Genomic DNA, 21,534 nt, shown 5'->3' on the forward strand with positions numbered 1-21,534 from the left:
TTTTGTTGTTTTTTTGGAGTAAACTAAACAAACTTGCAATGTTTCTCAACTTGGTACAGTTATCAACTCATAAGTGAACCTTTGTCTTTTGCTGTTTTGGGATTTCTCAAATTATATTTCTTTACTTTCTGTGGAAACAGGTTCAAATCAATTGGGGGCGAACTTTGTTTTCGGAGCAGAAATTGCAAACTATGTAGTCTTTTTTTTTATCATGAAACTTCCTAAAAATATAAACTATTTTGGGTTATTTCAGACTTTATATGTTTCTGTTTTCATGGAAACATTTGGGTTTGGGGTTTCGGTGCTATTAACCATGTAACAGTAAAATCATTTGAACCTCTAAAAAACAAAGTGCATAACTGAGATTGTTAATTATTTGGTGTCAATTAATATGTCAGGGGGGATATGTCATCTTTCTGATGACTCTTGTGCTCATTTTTCTTTATTTCAGCCAAGGATTATTGCTGATTGAATTTAGCTGTTTCTGCTTTTACAGTTGGTTTGATTTAGACATATTTTATTCACAGATTAGTATGTTCTTAGAAATCCCTCCCTATGTTATCTTCAATTTATATGTTCACTTTGTAAAAAAGGAGAGGAAATAAAAGACTGACAAAAGAAGGAATTAAATAAGGTATGACAGCAAAGTTTTTAAAGGGGTTTGTGTTTGTAACCCAAATGGTTTTTAACATGTATGTTGTTTTCATGGTGGTTGAAAACAGTATCACATGGTGTGGTGAATCTGGGCATGCTGGTGAAAACATTCTTAAACCCCAGATCACTTGCCAAGAATGGTTTTATACTTCCATTATCATTTCAGGCATCTGATGGATCTGCAAGGGTCTTACTGCGTTTAAAACAAAGGGTCCTGAAGGAGGAAAGCAATGAGGTATAAAGACAATTTCGGTTTCTTTGCAGGGATTTATCTAAAAACTTTGACTTGATGTCCATTGGGATACTGAAAGGATCATTTAGAAATTTATGGAATACCTTCATGTCTTCTGAACATAAAAAGCTATTTAGCAAAACTCATGAAATTATTGTAATTTATCAAACTTTGCATGCTTCATCGATGAGGCAGGCCCTTGTTTTTACAAAAGTTTGGGGCTTTAGCTTCAAGGTCAAGGTCACGAGTAACATTATTTTATTAGATGAATGAAAATTTCAAAGTTTCTTTGCTGTTATTATGTTCAATTTTTTTTACTTGAAAAAGTAATACCTTTCATTCTACAGCGAAAGTAATACTGATGTTATCTTACATTGAAATTGGCATCATTAGGAAGGCGGGGTAATGGGCTGCTCCTTATTTGTGGTGTCCCACAAATACTTATCTAGTCATATTTTGATTTATTCTTATTATTTTATCCACTCAAATGCTTGAGACTTTGAATGAGAAAAGAAAAAGAAAACCAAAAGAAATAGAGAGTCCGGTATGATTGAATAATTTTTTTAGTCTTACAAGCTTTTGTATGTAATGTACATGGCCAATACAGAAATCAGATCTATGGAAATTTCAGTAAAATAAACAAGTCAGGTCTGAGGTAAAAGTGAACTGTGCTCACCATCTTTGATTATTTTGTGAAGTAATATGATTATGTTTTTATGAAACACACTATTTTGCAGATTAACCATTCACCAGAAAAGTTGCAGAAAAGTAATATAATCAGTGAACTGAAAGCTGAAAATTCCCTTCTTAGAGAAGAACTGGAAGAAGCTCATGCCAAGCTTGAGATTATCACTGGTAATGTGTGATGTTTGATTTTAAATGCAAAGTTTGAAGGGGAAAATCAAACAAAATGTTAAATAGAAGTTTTCAGTGATGAACTTGACATGTAGATTTCAAAGAATTTCCACAGGCTTAAAAAGTTCTTGAATTTGGGGAGTTTTGCTAGAAAGATGCTTAATAGCATTTGATTATCATATAAACGGTGTATTTAAATTCTGTCCACAGTATACCATACCAACATATATTTAATTTCATCTACGATGAGATATTACTGTCTGGTTGCACATGTTGTAAATGGACAGTATTGTCCTCACATTAATCGGAATGAAACGGACAAGAACAAAGTCTTGCTGTCCGGAGCATAACTTCAAATTTGATACACATATGTACCATACCATGAAGGTGTATCATGCAGAACAATTAAGCAGATCAGAAAGGTATATTTTTGTTTTTGGAGGCAAAGATCTACAAAAATTGAAGTACAGTGATATGTTCATTCCAGAGCATGATTTCCCAATTATTTGACCTAATTTTGCCCCTACAGCAATGTTTAACAGTTATTATGGATGGCATTATAACTGGTGTCTGTACATCTTTGTGTCAGTAAAATATGCCAAGACTGTTCCGAAAATTGTATGTTTCAGGATAATAATTATCTGACCCTTGACAATGAGCGGTTGCGGGGGATATGGCTGACTATGTCGCTATGTTGGTTTATCAATTTACATAAATGACATGCAAACAGATCCTTTAAAATTAAATGATGGCTTTGAAAAATGCCTGGATTTTGACACTTAGTTTTTGTATTGCAACAAATATAATACCTGTATAATACCTGTATGACAAAATTACAGAAATGTAAACTCACCTGATGAATCTTTCTTCTTGTAACTTCAGTTGTTCCATCAATTGTGCGCAAGCTCAAAGAACTGCTAGAAGAAAAGAAGGTTGACTCCCCTATCAGAATGCCGTTTGCTAAATATGCTGCTTCTAGGCCCCCCAGTGTTGCTTCGTCATCATCTTCGTCTCCAACCTCTCCAAGACCTGCAGTTTCACGGTCACCTTCAGAATCTCCCGAAGTACCCTTTCGACCGCCCTCTTTTGATAGGGACTGGGAAGTAATGAACTACTGCTTTTCTGTAGTTTATGTTGCAATAGTTTATAGATTGATACAGAGACCAACAGTTGTTTTAGAATATTGCATTGTAAAGTTCACATTGAGGTCATTAGAAAAGAAAGTATGTTCTTTTTCCTAGTAAATCTTGGAAAGGGCTTCACTTTCACTACAAAATAAGAACATCTACCCTTGTTACTGAAAGAGCTCATATCACATTGAAAAGAGGTCGGTAAGGTAATCAATCAATGAAAATAGTTTACTGTTATTTTGTCCCACAGATTATTATGTCGTGCATAAGTAATGTTACTCATGACTTTTTTAAACTGTTGCAGGTTGCAGTAAATAGAGTCTTGGTCACAGACCCCTCTAGGTTTGTGGGCGACCTATTACTTTCAAAGTTCGGAAAACACTATCTCCGAAACCACAGTTTCAAAGGTATCCGTAGTAGTCATCCTAACAGTCGGGAAAAGTCACCAAAGCCTGCAATGCCGAATGATACCTTTATGTGTGTTCGCTGTAAGTATTCACCATTATTTTTTCTCAGTTCTGTTACAATTTTTATATCCCCACCATATATTGCTTGGTCATATAGTGTTACCCTTATCGGTCCTCAGATTGTAGGGACTTTTGAAGTTGAACATAGATGAAATTGCCCACATTTTGCCGATATTCAACCCTTATAGGGTGTATAGCTTCATCTGAAAAACTCTAGACAAAATTCAGTGAACTTTTGTAAGTGCCCTCTTTTCTAAGAAGTATGAAATCCCAATTTGAACTATTTTTTACAAATTGTGGCTTTTGAAAATGGGTGAAATTCGTCAAATTGTATCTGGTCTTTTTGTGTTGATATTTTCAGTTACAATGTTAACATGATCTTCAAAACAGTAATGTTTCTCTTTCTTAAGTCAAAGTATGTTCAGTTTATCGATACGTCTCATTAGGGGCATATGAAGTATTTAAGAAAACAAGTATTATTGATACCACCATGTGACCATGTTAACATGCCCAATTATGGATTGCATTATGTTCCCTGTACTCACTAAACAAAACTAGGAGTGTTCCATAGTAAACTTATAATAAAACTTAAATGATTCGGCCTTTGGAGTGATTGTCAACTGCAGCACTTAAATAACTGTATGAAAATAAAGCTGAAATCATTTTAAGTTCACAATTCTATTGGAAGTTTACTATGGGATAATTAATTGGTAACCTGTAGCTCTGTGTAGCTAACATAAGGAGCATGCGTACTTTCTTTTCAGTAACATATATATTTCTTTCCTGCAGATGCAGTCAGACAGCGTTTTCCTTATGATGTGATTCGAGATGAGAAGATCAAAAACACCATTAAGTCAAAGTTAAACAATTGTTCCCGATGAGCCAGCATATCCACTAATGGGTGCTATTTCTCATTTATTATCCCCAGCAGGGATATATATACTTATACTTGTTTGAATATGGCATGCCTGGTCTAAAACAAATTTAATTATTTGTAGGAAGTTCAGCTATATTTACGGTTCCGAAGTTTTATATTTGGAATTTAGTCAATATAGTGGAGTCTATAGTTACACTATTATTCAAACCGGAGTGTAGTTGTCATTTTTCTGACAGATTTCCAGGTGTGGCATCATTTTGATTTTTATGACAAAACTTGATTGTTTCTGTAAGATTCATTATTTTAAGGTTTATATTTTTGTTGGAGATATGGACTTGTATGTTTAGCTGAGTAAGGCGTCCTTTTAGTGATGCTGAACTGGCTGGATATGATCCTGATTAAACATCATCCGATTTTCTGTGATGATCACTTTATTTAAGTGCAAAGTACTGGAGTTAATTTTTTTTTTAGAGATTTGGACTTGTATGTTTAGCTGAGTAAGCTCCGATTTTCTATTGATATTTCAAGGATCTGATCTGATTTTCTATTGGATCACAGATCGGTTGATGGAGACTCAAGTTCAAACTATTTGCCAGTAAGACTGTGTTTTTGTGATTGCTGCATGATTTAAGACAAGTATTTACAAAAACCAGATGGAAAATCATGTAAATGCCATCATGCTGCACCATAAGATAAAATATTGTCAATAAGAGTCTAAAGTGGTCTAGAAAGGTGTGAAAAAGTTAAATATTGGCCAAATATGGCTTGACTGTGAAGGTAAAGTAACCCATGTTGGAAAATTTTCATGTAACCAAGACTACTCTTATTTTAAAGTTCAATCATTTTCCTCAATGTTTTTTTCATGGTTCCAAACTTGTTATTGATGTGGGCATGTTTTGGAAGGTCTACTCAGGTTAGCTCAGTGGTTAGAGCGTATGTCTTCAGCCTAATACATGTACAAGATTTATACCTGAAATTGACTGTTTGGTAAATAATGTGGCATTATTTCTAAGATAAAATCACATTGTTAAATTTTTACTTCAGTTCAGAAATAAATTTGATTTATCACAGTGTACATGTAACAGTACATGTGTTTAACGAAATACTCTGAGGTCGCCGTGAATAGCTGCAAAATTGCTCAAGCTGTGTAAGGCAATAACTCGCTGATTATTTGGATCATCTATTAATAAAAGACAACACAGTTACAAAGTGGTTTATTTTAACTGTTTTGTAACAAAAACAGAACACTTGTTTTTGGTCCTCTGGTTCATTTTTATTTAAACAATACAATGTGTCGTTCACAGTGGACAAATAACATAAAAACTATTCTTGACCAGTCCAATTATAATTTTAATCATGGTTCTATTAATCTGAAGAGCTGACTTTGAGTTTGAATATATGAGATGTGAATTTGATTTTTGTTTTACTCTCTGGTGTATTCTGTCCATGTTATAAACCAGTACTGAAACGTTACTTTCATGTCAAGTTTCAAAAAGGAAGTAAAATAATAAATACATTCAGGGTGTTCTTTGTTGTTGTTGCATTTTGATGGTTAAATGAAATGGCTTTGTTTCGGGATGATGGGGGTGGGCTGATTTGGGCACGCATATTAATTATTAATGACTCTCATGATACTCAGTAGCTTAAGTCCCTGTTTCCATTGATGCAGTTCACATAGTGGTTTCGGTTTACATTGAGGGAGGCTGTTTAAATGTGTATACCAGTGTATGAAATTCTACTGTGTACCTCGGTGTACCCCTAACTGCTATGCAAACCCTGTCAACACAGCATTGCACTATTTTACTACATTAGCGGCCCTGTGGTTCAGAAAACAGATTGTACTACATGAACTATAATACTACAATATAATAACTGTGCCTCCAGTGTAGTTTAACTACAGTACTTCAATATGATAACTATGCTTCCAGTGTAGTTTTATTACAGTAGTAAAAACCATAGTAAGGCAAAAAACGTCTCAATGTACTGTAGTTGACTATAGTGGATCGAGTGTAGTAGTAACTATGTTTAAACACTATAGTTCAACAATAGTATAACTGTGCTTTTCAGTGTAGTTTAACTACAGGACTACAATATGATAACTATGCTTCCAGTGTAGTTTAACTATAGTAAAACAGTAGTAAAAACCATAGTAAGGCAAAAAAAGTCTCAATTTACTGTAGTTGACTATAGTGGATCGGGTGTAGTAGAACTGTGGTGGTAATGTAGTAGTAACTATGTAAAAACTATGGTTTTACTTATTAATTTTCAACTGTAGTTGGTACTGTTACTTCAGTTACTTCACTTCAGAACAACTCCAGAGACTGCAGTATTTGCACTGTAGTTACTACTGTAATACTGCAGTGTTATTTTTGCCTGGGATATATATATATAAACTAAGTATAATAAACCCCTCTGTACAGTAATGGAAAGTAAATGTATGTCTGTATGCTTGATGTATGTTGGTAAGTGCAGGTGTATAAGTGTTGTATGTCTGATATGAGTGGGGTACAATGTGTGAAGCCCATTTCTTATGTCCCCTGCCGTGATATTGCTGGAATATTGCTGAAAGCGGTGTAAAACCATACTCACTCACTGATATTAGTGGCTGTTGTACTATATATTTTTATACACTATTTTACCATAGGATATCACTTGCATATAGTATTCTGCATTTGTATTTCTTTATTATGTAGATTTGTCAGTGGAAACGTTCACCGTGCAATCATTGTTACCGGTATTACCAGTACAGGTTTCACCTATCTGGTATGTAATGTCATCTTAGATATTGTATAAATATTCTATCTTTCATTATTTGTAGTTCTTACCAAAGTTACATACAGTATGTTCAATATCACTTTATTGTCATATTAATATATTTTGTATCTGTGTATTGATGAATTGTACGGATACGTCTGATGTATTGTGTAATGTAAATTAAGTGTTATTCATTTATGGAAGTGATATTTTAGAAATGTAAAGAGTAACTATAACGGATTGTATTTATTTATTTCTATGTTATATTTGCTTATATTGTACTTTCATTGTTTCAGGCTGAATTAAATATGTATGTACATTTGTACCTACCAATAAAATAAACGTCATTAGCCTCACCCTCCCCACAGCTCTTTGTGATTATTTGGCCAGTAGATTGCCTACTCTACTATCGGCAAACACAACAACGGTTACATGTTTTTTGTGTGAAAGGGCATATTAATATGCTATATACCTGCTTTTAATTTTATTTTGACCTACCAGAATCAAGCATTCTTCTTTGCCATGGTAGAATTACTGTTTGAAGAGATTTTAAATATTCTACCTGGAAATATTCATATCATGATCAATTGATCTAATAAAGTTTGATTGGAGGTAGGATTCCACTGAGATGAGGTGACTGTTCACTTGGACCTGTGGACCAGATGATTAGAAACTCAAAATTAGCAGGAGCAGGTTGCTCTATTTTGAGAATGTTAACAAACACACAGACAACAACTGAGTTTGTAAGGTCAAATACCTGTGAATTGCCTGGAGAAACTTTCTTTGATGTGACCTCACACGACTGCCATTCACTTTTTTCACCAATTTGGTGTATTTGTAAATTAACCAAGTTTCACGAAGTACATTGGCTGCAGCATTCTTTAGCTATAAAAGACAGTAAACAAAATAATCAATTAGCATATCAACTGTATGATGCAATAGATACATGGAGAACAATTCGAGGCAAGAAGGCGTTGCTCACCAGGTACATTCTAAGTAAGATAACATAGTGCCACAGCAGTGTAGCTCACCTGGATATATAGTCAACAGTTTAACAGGCAAGAAAGACTGCCACTTAACAAAGAATGCCAGCATTGATATTAAATATTTTCTGCATAAATACTGAGGACTAAGACTTAACTCAAACATCTTATGTGACAGGGGATAAAAAGAGGTACAAGATCATAGTTGAACAGACAATACAGTGATTGATATTATATGCAACAATCCACCGGGGCACACTGACTCGTCATCAACCAACTCACCAAGCAGGACCACCCAATCCACTGAGTCACCTCTCACAACCAGTGTCAGCTGCAAGGGATCCTACTAATTTGGAATCCCCTTGGGTTCCTAATATATTACTTCTTATGAAAAGCAATGAGATTGTGAGTCATCATTAGTGTCACTGCTGGTGTCATTTGTGGTTGCACAGATCTTGACCTTAAACAACTGCACCCTAAGCCTGATATGTACGAAGTTATTGTTGGGGGTCACAGCTGGTCATGTTGTCAAAAACCAGACTTTGCTGTGTAGAACTGCATCCCTTAGGCATGCCAGAAAAGTATGTATGTGGGTTTGAATCCCAGATTCACCTTGATTATTGTCTTTAGGTTTGTCAGCACCATGCATACCTTTGACTTCCTTCATACTGTCAAAGTGGAAAACTTCTGAGACCTGCATCACTTCGGGCTTTCCTCCCACATTAAGCTGACACGTCGCAATATAACTGGAATACTGTTAAAAGCGGCATTAAACCCAACTCACTCACTCACACTGACTAAATGTGTTGGCCATAAAAAACAATCAATTTGTGCAGAAGTTATCAGCAGGGGGAAAAAACACCATTTTAGCTAATTAAGAAGGGATATATGAAAGAGTCTTACCCTCTTTGTAAGCTGAGTATCCATCATGAAATTATGAACATGTTTCTCTGCTCTGCTCAGTTCAAGCTTTCTTGCAATGACAGCAACAACAAGTGCTGTGCATCCAGCACCCTGGAAGAGAAGAATAGTTTGGTATAACTCTTTGATAACGTGAAAGAGATCATTGTAATATAGAATAGGGCCACAGGATCTGTAGCTCACCAGAATTAGGAAGAAAAAATATAAGAAACTTCAAATATCCACACCACCTTTGCAAAATTCATGCAATGGACAGGAAAGAAACAATTATTTTCGCATCAATGCCTACAAAAACCTTGAATTTTCTTTTAGCCATTATCAATCAAACAAAGTTTCATCTTTCTGCACCTTGCAGCTCTTGGAAATTAGATTTGAGAGTCCCAATCAGTGCAGATCCCTCATTGGTGTAGGTCCCTTGCCCTTGCATCTACTGACACAGCAATGAGTATTCTGCCTTTGACCGGCAAAGGTTAACTGAAACACAAATCAGCCAAAATGCTGACCTGCTGTCCCTGCACAACTTGCTCAAACTTGTTCAACTGTTTTTTCCTTTACCAAACACTTACTGCCATGGTTGCCATGCAATACATTCACCACATTAGGTCTGAACTTACAACCAATTTTAGATTGAATAATTACCCCAAGCAGGAGAAATGATCTGCAATTGCTGTTCCTTTCGTCTTGCTTTCTCCAATGATCAAGATGTCATTGGTTACTTGAATGATCCATGTAAGTCTTGAAGTGCCTAGTCTACACACAACTGAACAATTTCAGGTGCTAAATGATAACTGCAGCCAAAGTTTCAAACATTTTGAGGTAGCTAGATTCCTCCTCAAAAACAATGTGAAACAGACATTTTTAGGTAACATTTTGAGTCTGGCTTCTTATAGATCAGGAAGGATGATACTGGTTTGTGAACACCTGGTGTCATCATTTATATTCATATAATTTTTGCCACTATTCTGCCTTTTATGCCCAATGGAATGTGTTTCATCAGATAATCAAGATTGGTTATTCTCTGGCATCAACGTTTTATATTCCATCACCTGGAGAGGGAATGACTCCTCTTCAGAGTCTGGTTAAGTGGCTCCAGGCCGATGCATGTATACTGATCTGATGGCTCATTCATAATCACAGTCGGAGTATCTGCAGGTGTTATTCATTATTCCAGTCTCTCAAGTTCCCACTTCAAGTCTCTTTTCATAGCATGAGGAATTTTCCCAAGGTGTTGCTTCACAGGTGCAAAATAACGATAAATTTCCAGTGTTTATATCGCTTGAAATACACCAAAATCTTCACAACATTGAAGACTAGAGTAGTTTAGGGAATGACAGTTCTAGCTCACTTCCACTGGAGCAACCCCTTTACTGCTACTACAGAGGGAAATACTTATGCAAACACCAGGGTGCGATTCAATGATCGTCATGAGACTACGCTAAATTGTAATGAAAAGTGCTCTAGCTCACCACCACCTGAACCATTGCTGAACCCTATCAATGCTTATATATGATATAATTTTTTATAGGGAATGACAGTTCTGGCTCACTTCCACTGGAGCTAGATTTACCCCCCTATACTGCTACTACAGAAGGAATTTTTTATGCAAAAAGGACAATGCAATTCAATGATCGTCATGACTCGTATTAAAAGAAACATCAATATTAATTAATAATGGACAAAATTTACTATAGCCTGCAAGGATATTGGAAAGGTATAGGAGCAATACAAAAATTAGCCACTGCGGCTAAGGTATATAAAGATGTGGCCAAGGATTGGTTTAAGAAACAAGCAATGTGGCAAATATACTTACCAGTCCCGTGTTATCTACCGAGGAAGAAGTTTGATATTTTTACAACGGATGAAGTTCATCAGGCTGACCTCTTGTTTCTTCCCCATGATAAGGTAAGATGCAAAACGTATAAATATGTTTTAACCGTAGTAGATGTGGCTAGTCGATACAAAGAGGCTGAACCATTAACCTCAAAAGATTCAACAGAAGTAGCTTATGCACTGTGCACGGTCAGATTACCGCTTTTGATGCATTGAAACGAACTTTAGCTGCTAGAGAATGGATACATATACTGAACCAAATAAAAAACTTCACAATCCTAAAATTGTAACATTTTGACCAGTTATCATTGTGGGCCCTTATTGTGTATTTAAACAGTAATGGCCACATATTGTCTTCAGATAACACCCGTTTTTGTGCAGGTGAATCAATCAAAATCGTGTGCACACTACTATAGTGGCAAAAGTGGTTTTTCACGTGCAACTGGTCACGTGGCCATAATACCGCACATGTTTTCAGGCATACTTGTTAGCAGTCAATAACAAAAAAAGAAAAACACAAGAAAACAAAAGTCTTTACGGCCATTTGTCATGCCACGCCTTTCAAATGTGCAACGTGAACATGCCATCGGCATGTAGCAGATGGGAACGTCCGTAGCTGAAGTCGCAAGGACGATTGGTTGTAGTTGACATACTGTTTATGATTTACAGACACGTCTACAGCAAACGGGTACCACCGCTGATCGCCCTCGACCAGGTCGACCACGTGGGACGTCACATGCAGAGGATCATCAGATTGTCTTACGTCACCTCCGTAACCGATTTTTGACAGCTACATCAACCAGAAATGAACTGTTTAGGGGTAGACTGAGTGCGCAAACTGTTCGAAACCCTCTGAGAACTGCTCACCTTCAAGCATGACGGCCATACAGCGGGCCGATTCTGACTCAAGTACACAGACGTCAACGTAAATTGTGGGCATAGTGACACTTATGATGGATTTAGAGGAATTGGAATCAAGTCGTCTTCAGTGATGAATCCCGATTTAATCTTCGATTTGCTGATGGTAGGGCGAGGGTGTGGAGGCGCCGTCATGAACGTTACGCCCAGTGTTGTGTACAGGAAGTTGACAGATTTCGAGGCGGAAGTGTCATGCAGTGGGGTGCTTTCTGTGGCAATGCACATTCCAGGCTTCTTGTCATCCGTGGCAACCTCAACGCTGCTGCTTACCGCGACCAGGTACTGGCACCAGAACTTCTGCCATTTATGGCAGCACATGGACCCGGTTTGATCTTCCAACACGACAATGCCAGACCCCACACAGCAATTTTGATAAGGAATTTCCTTCAGAATGCGGGAGTCAACCTCATGGACTGGCCGTCAAGGTCTCCCGACCTCAATCCCATCAAACACGTCTGGGATGCTCTTTGCAGAAGTCTGCGCACTCTCCAGAACAAACCACAGAATTTGCAAGATCTTGGCACTATTTTGCAGCAACAATGGCCTCGTCTTCCCAATCATGTGTTCACAAGCATCACAATGTCCATGCGGAGGCGTTGTGTGGCAGTTGTCAACCCACATGGTGGCCATACACACTACTGAACTTGTGTGCCATCAGATTCTCGTGCTTGGGACTTATGATTTAAACTCTTGATGTTATTACCGAATACCATAGGTGCTTGGAACAAATTATGGTTACCACCGTTAATTAAATTCCTTCTTTGGACATTAATGATTAAAAATTACCTTCTCTGATACATTTGTCCGTTGTATATCATATATGGGATTACTTTTAAAAATGTGAAGTTTTTAATTTGACTCAGTATATATTAAAAATGCCATACTTTGACTTGTTAAAAGTCATATTTGTGGCAATTTGGCTAATATATGTTAACATAACGCTATCGCAATCGAAATACATGTAGCACGGGAAGTCCCTAGGGTGACTGGTCAAATTGTTCCATACGTATAAATATCCAGCGACAGCAATCACCAGTACCAAAATGCTACACTTGTGGTTCTTATAATTTTAAATATATATATATAGAAAAGGCTGCAACTAAGGTAACACAATAGTGGAATATATTATTCCTGATAAAACAATATGTTCAGATACAATTTCTTCAACCATTGCATCAAAATTTTTTGAAGTTGTATCACTGGTGGAGTACATTATTTATTTTCTGGTGTTTGAACTTTGAATTGTTTTGAAGGAAAGTTAGAGAAAGTTCCACTTTGAAGCTGAACAACTTCAGTAGTCTTGTTATTATAAAATAATTTTGACTGTTCCAAAATCATGAAAGGTTCAATCTTGACATGCTTTAAGTCTTGTTTTTTTTATCATTGCATATCGAGATATGTATCGTATTGTGACCAGAATATCGAGATGCGTATCGTATCATGACCTTCCTGTATCGTTGCCACCCTAATTCTTTGTTATCTTAAAGATGGGCTGGGCAGGGGATTTGTACAAGAAGAGTTGCTCATTGTTCCCAACGATACAGTATTACCGCCATAACCATAAGCATAGGTAGTTACACCCTCCTTATCAATCCATCTCTTTGTATCAAATGTCAAATTTATTATTTTAGTTTGTGCACAAACAACTAGTACCTTAGCTGCAGCTTCTTGTGCTTTAAGTATCCTACAACGTCGTATATTTTATTATGAACTGTCATCACTTGTACATCATACTCCATGTTTCTGCTATGGATCAGGTTACACTTTACCTATCCCACAATCCAATACTTTGTCGGCAACGCATGTGCAAACCTATGCTTCTGACGTCACTCATTAAAGCCTATTTAACCCTTCACTCACCATCCGCTTGTTCTCGTTTCTCTCAAAGCCATCTTGTTTATGCTTCTCATCATCGGCCTTAATCTCGATGTTATTTTGACATCCATTCCCGTATCGTGTTGCCTATTGTCCTACTCTGGGCCAACATGTCTGCCAGCAGAGGGAAACAACCCCTTTCGTCTAGACGACCTCGTAAAGGCAAAAGTGTCAGCGGCTCAACTTTGACCCCAGATCACAACAAACAAGATGGCGACCTCACACCTCGCTCCAGTCGACCTAGCCGGGCAACCCCCCCGTATTTGACTGCGGCTGACCTGAGAAACCGACTATCACAGCTGGGAATGAAAGTGCCTACATCGTGGACTCGGAAATTCCTCCTTCAGCTTTACAACGAGAATGTATCAAGCGGCAGATTAATCGAAGCGACCAGTGACACCCACGATACGACACACGAGGCTCAACATGATAACCTTCATCACCAGCCATCAACGAGTGCAGCTAGCAGTTTACAACCTTCTGTCAACGAATTAGCCCACGCAGCTAGAACACACATTCTGGTCGACACGGATTCAATTTACGGCAGTAACGACATGTCCCCCGTGCTTTCCGACATGCCTGCCAGATGCCCGGATGAAAACAACATGGCGAATGACAAGTCTCTCCGCGATGAAGTGCGTGAACTGAAAGCACTTATCTACTCGTTAAAAGGGGATTCTACAACAACACATCAGCCAACAACCCTCCAGATGCCACAGGCCGTCCCTTCTGACTCCCTGCCACCGATCAACACCATTCCAGCCCACCTCAAAGCCAAAATCAAACAAGGTAAATACGTCAACTTGGCATTATTACTACAGCAAGATCTCGACATCAGCGAACGTGAAGCAGAGGGACACGAAGATACCAAGCCAGGAAGGTCTTTGTCACTACCAGACTTCATCATCGCATTCACTGCATACAAGAATGTGTACTGCTAAAACAACCACGAACTACGTGCACAGCTGGATGACCACGAACAAACTGTAGTAGGACTGGCGAAACTCTTTCCCGGCAAGACTAATCATTATGATTATCACAAACTGCTGCACGTGTAGCGGCATATGCAGAGAAAGGAACGCCTATTAGGTGGGACATGGTGGACAAAAGGATATATACAATGTGTTCCACAGGACAAAGGGCCAGGTCATGTCAATCGTGCCAGAGCATAACCCACACTTCCGAGGGATGCCCGAATCTCATGGACCCAAGGATCAGACATCCAAGCGGGCAGTTTGACAGGACCTCAACAAGCTACCGTCAAGGCAAAGTTGACGCCAGAGGTCGACCCAAAGTGCGCATCAACGGCAGAGAAGTGTGCAACAATTTTAATGACCAGGGCTGCCAGCGACAAACCTGTTACTTCGAACATGTGTGTGTAATCTGTAAAGACATAAGCCACGGGAAACAGAACTGCAGAGAGAGGAAGAATAAGACCTGACCGACTCCAGACGGGCTGGCCCCCCTACTATCATGTAGACCTGTTAACCTAACACCTATCAATGTGACTCATTTAAAATATGAACTTTCATCTCATCCAGACCAAATTTCCTCCAACAACCTAATCAATGGACTTACACTGGGCTTTGACCCTCTAATCGCTCCTCTGCCAACTACAACTGTCGAGTGTTCCAACAACCTAAGTGCCCGACGAGAGTCTTCTACCATCACAAAACTGGTCCAGTCAGAAGTGGCAAGGGGACCTTTCACCAAGTCACCTTACCCCATCTATCGAGTCAGTCCTCTAGGTTTAGCTGAAGGCAAGTACAGCAGCAAGAAAAGACTAATTTTGGACCTATCAGCCCCACACGACAAGCCAGACATCCAGAATGTAAATGAACTAATTGACAAAGACTTGTGCTCCCTGTCCTATGTGACCATTGACAACGCTATATCTCTTATTCTGGAAGAAGGACCGGGGGCCTTGGTGTGCAAGGTTGACATTTCCGACGCCTTTAAACAGGTACCCATCGCGCCCAAGTTTTGGCCGTTCTTTGGATTCAAGTGGGAAGGAGAGTTCTATTTCTATACACGTTTGGCATTCGGATGCAGATCAAGCCCAAAACTTTTCGACTCCCTCTCAGAAGCAGTATGCTGGATTCTGCATAACAATTATGACGTCAAACATATTCTCCACCTCCTTGACGACTTCCTCACCATTGATGCGCCAACTGCTGATGCCCAGAAAACCATGAACACTTTATGTGAACTCTTTAGGCTACTCCAAATACCATTAGCTGAACATAAGTCAGCAGGTCCCGTTCCAGTCATCGAATATCTTGGAATTGTCCTCGACTCGCTTTCAATGACTGCCAAGCTACCACGAGACAAGTTGTCCAGAATTTCAGCAATGGTCGACAAGTTTTCTCGATGGAAAAAGTGTACAAAACGGGAACTGCTGTCACTAGTGGGGCATCTAAATTATGCATGCAGAGTCATTATCCCTGGTCGTTCCTTCATATCCTACCTGATCGACCTTTCTAAGACAGTGAAGAAACTCCACCATCATGTGTACCTATCCCATGCCTGCCGCCAAGACCTACACATGTGGGCCACCTTCCTGAAAGATGGAATGGAGTGTCATTCTTCCATGACTGTACTGCCACCTCTAACTGTGACTTGGAACTATACACGGATGCGGCCGCTAATGTAGGCTTTGGTGGTTATTTCCAAGGATCCTGGTTTGCCGACAAATGGCCTTCAAAACTGTTAGGTGGATTGAGCGTAGAACACAGCCTTGCCTTCCTGGAATTATACCCCATTGTTGTGGCAGCCATCTTGTGGGGACATAGATGGTCACAAAAACGCGTGCTCTTTCGCTGTGACAATATATCAACAGTTCATATCATTAGGAAAGGCAGATCCAAATGTATTCAGATTATCTCTTCAATGAGAACACTAACCTGGACTGCTGCTAAAGGTAACTTTGTCGTCATATCCCTGGCATTCATAACAACATTGCTGATGCGCTCTCTCGTTTGCAGCTCAAGAAATTCCGAAGTCTAGCGCCATCAGCAGAGAAGAATGCCACCCCATGCCCTCCCAGTTCACAAGTCATCTGGATTTGAACATCCATATGAATACCCTGTGGTCCGCCGCCATTACCCCTCGCACCAGACACACTTACACCACAGGGGTGCAGCGCTACATCAAGTTCATGATCCGTGTGTACCTGTTTCCAATGGAAGCCGACACCCTGCCTCCAGTGCAAGAGACTTATCTCCAGTACTTTCTGGCCCACTGTTTCGGGGTCCTTAAGCTCGCCTATACAACAGTGAAAACATACCTGGCGGGTATTAGGTATACTTACCTGCAAGCCAGATTACATACTGTGTTTGATTCCCCAGCCTCCGGTGCCTTCGCCCGTATCCAGACTTTGATGAGAGGATACAAGAAGTTACAATCTCCCGTCAAGAGTCAGAGGCTTCCCATTACGTATGACATTCTCCGTCGGATCGTCACTCTCCTAAGACAGGGTGTGCTAGGACCTTACAATGACTTGAATATGGAGACTATGTGCACCATTGCCTTCTTTGGATTTTTACGTTGTGGCGAATTTACCTGCTCATCTAGTTTTGACGTCGATGCCAACATCTGCGTAGAAGACATCACATTCGATTCAAATCGTGCCAGGTGCATTTTACGACTCAAAGTGTCTAAGACTGACCCCTTTCGTCAAGGCGTACATATTTCATTGTTCGCTACGAAGAACCTGGTGTGCCCCTTTCGCAGCCTGACAACTCGTATGGATCAGACGACAGATCACCGACCCCCTCTTTGTGGACAGCTCCTTTACAGCCATTACCAGGAATACCTTTCTGAGATGGCTTAGCATTATATTGTGTCGCGCCGGTTTTAGTTCCAGTGGGTATTCAGGACACTCTTTCAGGATCGGCGCGGCCACGACGGCAGCTCAAGCTTGTCTAGAGGACCACCTTATCAAGACTCTAGGACGGTGGAGCTCTGACTGTTTTACTTGGTACATCCGAACCCCCGAAGCTACCTTGCGCCAAGCCCAGATCTCCCTATGTACCGTGTGAAATGCATAGGCTTGACTTCGACCTGACGAGGTGCCATAGTCTACCATGTCAGTTTGTGTATATATTTAGATCGTCGTGAAGCATCGTTCCCATCCAATGTTTAATCATGACCGTTAGTTGTGTGCCATTGTTCTTAGTGCCAAATCATCTCAGGACTCTTCTGTATTGTCTATTGTACCCAACCGTGTAGAGCACAGTATATGGACTCCACTACGTTCAAAGTGAGGATATACAGACATTGTGCCATAAATTCCATACCCCTGCTACTGCCACCCAGTGCTCGCTGTGATACAGACTATACGGCACGTGTACAAGGACTGATGGTATTAAACTTTGTTATAAGTCATTACATATAATTTTGCAATTCAGCCATTTCCCCATCTATTTCCTTGGGGGCACTCGGTTGCTACACAACCTCTCTTTGGGCGTCTGTAGCCCCCAACTCATACCATATACCTCTCCCTAACCTAACACCCGGGGTTCACGACCTCCAAGGGTACATCTCTACTAATACTGGGATCCTAGATCCCAGATTAATCCACAACAATACTCGACCCACTAACAAGCTATCAACCCAGGATCCACGATCCTCGGGGTACTCTTTCTCTATTCCTATCACTCGGGTTTATGACCCACTAGCACCAGCAACCGAGGTAGCCCCCCTTTGTCGCCAATGTAAATAAATCATGATATTATGGTCCATTGTTTGTTGTTGTTTGCTGCACAAAATGTCAAATTTATTATTTTAGCTTGTGCACAAACAACTAGTACCTTAGCTGCAGCTTCTTATGCTTCATGTATCCTACAACGTCGTATATTTTATTATGAACTGTCATCACTTGTACATCGTACTCCATTTTTCTGCTATGGATCAGGTTACACTTTACCTATCCCACATTCCAATATTTTGTCGGCAACGCATGTGCAAACCTATGCTTCTGACGTCACTCACTAAAGCCTATTTAACCCTTCACTCACCATCCGCTTGTTCTCGTTTCTCTCAAAGCCATCTTGTTTATGCTTCTCCCACCATCCATCCCCTTCATACCACCTCGTGAGGCTGCCTTGGTTGCTCCATCAGGCAGGGGGTCTGTAGCCCCCAACTCATACCATATACCTCTCCCTAACCTAACACCCGGGGTTCACGACCTCCAAGTGTACATCTCTACTAATACTGGGATCCTAGATCCCAGATTAATCCACAACAATACTCGGGTTGACGACCCACTAACAAGCTATCAACCCAGGATCCACGATCCTCGGGGTACTCTTTCTCTATTCCTATCACTCGGGTTTATGACCCACTAGCACCAGCAACCGAGGTAGCCCCCCTTTGTCGCCAATGTAAATAAATTATGATATTATATTCCATTGTTTGTTGTTGTTTGCTGCACAAAAGGGGGATAATAATGTCTTGTTCATTCTTAATCCATATATCCTGTGACTGACACTTCTTAAAGTGTTCATCTCATGTTTGAATGTTCTACCACTGAATAATGATTCTTTATACTGTTCGTGTTTGATATGCTCTATTACCACATATTTCTTAACACCCTTAGCTTTTCTTATCTCCTCATTATCAGACTTCTTTATAGAATACATCTTAGGTCTTAATCCAACATACTCCGCAATAGGAGTTCCAACACCTTTTTATTTACTGCGCTATTATCTTTTTTGCCTCATCCAAAACTGGCTCCCACAGGAGATATCGCTTGGATGAGATCAAGCGATATCTACACTGTAGATATCGCTGCAATGAAATTACATCACAATGCTTTGCAGACCATTGTGAAATCACTGGTTACCATGACGTCATGATATAACATTTATACTAAGTTTTCCTATAATAATTAGATCCACATCAAGTGCTTTTATGAGTTATCATGGTGTAATATTTATAAATCATTACATATAATTGTAGTTTAGCAAGTAATACTTATCATCAGGTAAAATGCATATATAAAATATCAGTTGTTTCAGTTATAGCTTTTTAGATAGATGCTAGCCTAAGGTATCAAGATCCCATCTCCTAGACAAAAGATATGTCTCTTATAGATTGCCTTGAACTATTTTATTTAAGTAGATCTGTCATCACCTATATTAGAATAACATTCAGCAATTACTTCAATTTAGACTCATTAAGGATTAGCCCCCATACAAGCTCGTCTATAATGATACCATAATCTCTTTCAAAGCACCCAGTAAATATGTCAACAAGATTAGTGCCAACAGGATTAACAGGATTAAGTATTCACCTCTGTCTAGCCATTCATTTAGCATAGGGCACAACCCATCGTGTATCAACCAATCATATTCCTTTTTATTGTTCTAATTTTTGTTAAATACACACAGAAGCAAAATGTTAGGCAGAAGGGGTTTGATGCTCATACCAAGCAGATCCCTCTCCCACAGCCCAGAGAGTTGTACCAACTCTCTGTGGCACCCTCAGCTATATTTTAAGATTTGTAAATTGTTCATTGTTAATTGTTCTTGTAAATAAAATTGTAACTAGTCTCCTGTGACTCCGGCTCTTTGCTGACTTAATTCCCCCAAGAAAACCAGCACGCCATTTGGAAGGTTTTGTTCATCCGAACAGAACCATAATAATTCCATAATATCACAATCAAATGACATCACTAATGGCAACACTCGTTGATAAAAGTGGCAAAAATCCTTGGCAAGCCTCGGAATTTTTCCACTTTTATCAACGAGTGTTGATATATTTGATATCAAAAGACATGAGGGTGAGATATAGAGATTACTACACAAGTGTCTGTCAGATACCATTGATCTTACAACGAGTTGTTTCAAAACTTATCTAACAAGCGAAAGCGAGTTAGATACACTTTGTAACAACGAGTTGTAAGATCAATGGTATCTGACAGGCACGAGTGCAGTAATCTGTTTCTTACACACCCTAAAATTGCACCTTTTTAGCATCGAACTGATGAATTTTGTCTATTCTCATGATTGCAGTAGCGCATTAATACATAACACCACTGTCATAAGTGACGTCATCCTATGTGCTGCTTACTTCTCATAAATAATGTGACCCTACACAAAAAGGTTTCCGTCCTATCTGTGGATTATCAAGGCGATGATGAAAATGCAAACTAGACAAAAACAAAGAACAGCTGGGTGCCAAGTTGAAAGTTTACACCTCAAAGAAATTACCAAATATGTACAACAATGTTTACTTCCGTATGTCATCACGAACGGTGACTTACTTTTACAAAATGGCGTGTTCACTGACAACAGTACGCTGGATTTCCAGAGGAGGGTTTTCGTTGATTGAGGGATCGTATACACATAAATGTTTCACGTAAGTAATCAGAAACATTCTGACAATCTGCGTACTGTTATTTCTTTACCATGTTTTCCAATGTAACAAAGAGAATTAGTCAGAAATGCAGATAACTACCGTCATCGTTGTGCGTGATTTAGCATCAGTCATGGCGTCACACAGGAAGGCAACTTTTACGGCTTTTGTTGAATTTACATCATTGTAATGTGTATATGTGTATTTCCATAATTAGTGCAACGATACTCTTCCCATGAATATTCTCAAACGCGTGATCGAGCCAATGTATGCAACAAATAGACGAAAGTACCTCTAAAAATGCTACACAGTGTAAAATCTTAATTTTGCTTTGTTTACATTTCAGCAAGTACAGTTTTCCGAGCACAGTTTTCGTTTCCATACCTAGACTCTAATTTATTTCCGATGATTTCATCTAGATAATTTGCATTGGTAACAAAGACCATTTATCCATTGTTTCGGAAATGTATGAGGAATTCAGGGATGCATGAATAGCAGCTGAGTTTGAAATATACCCGATCGAATTGGCGTCTCATAACCGGCATTTTGTAAACACAATCCAATCCAATATGGCGGAACGTATTTTCCAAAACATTCTAAACGATTCTAGGCTTATCAGCGACGTTTCAGAATTATCATCAGTGATTTGATACCCGTGATCGCTAATATGCTATTTTTC

At 39.2% G+C, this 21,534-nt stretch overlaps 1 protein-coding gene across 5 annotated transcripts in view; it reads right to left on the bottom strand.

Annotated features, from left to right (window-relative positions):
- LOC124136479 (small conductance calcium-activated potassium channel protein-like) overlaps window positions 1-21,534 on the bottom strand; it is a 444,627-nt gene that overhangs the window by 158,977 nt on the left and 264,116 nt on the right. For all 5 annotated transcript variants that reach the window (XM_046502402.2, XM_046502399.2, XM_046502403.2 and 2 more), the window contains 2 exons: window positions 8,856-8,966; window positions 7,727-7,854 (listed from right to left, as the gene is read on the bottom strand). In XM_046502402.2, the coding sequence (XP_046358358.1) occupies window positions 7,727-7,854; window positions 8,856-8,966 (239 nt within the window). The remainder of the gene's footprint in view (window positions 1-7,726; window positions 7,855-8,855; window positions 8,967-21,534) is intronic.

This window comes from Haliotis rufescens, unplaced genomic scaffold (genome assembly GCF_023055435.1).
Source record: "Haliotis rufescens isolate VD_foot unplaced genomic scaffold, xgHalRufe1.0.p SCAF_1, whole genome shotgun sequence".
Lineage (NCBI taxonomy): Eukaryota > Metazoa > Mollusca > Gastropoda > Lepetellida > Haliotidae > Haliotis > Haliotis rufescens.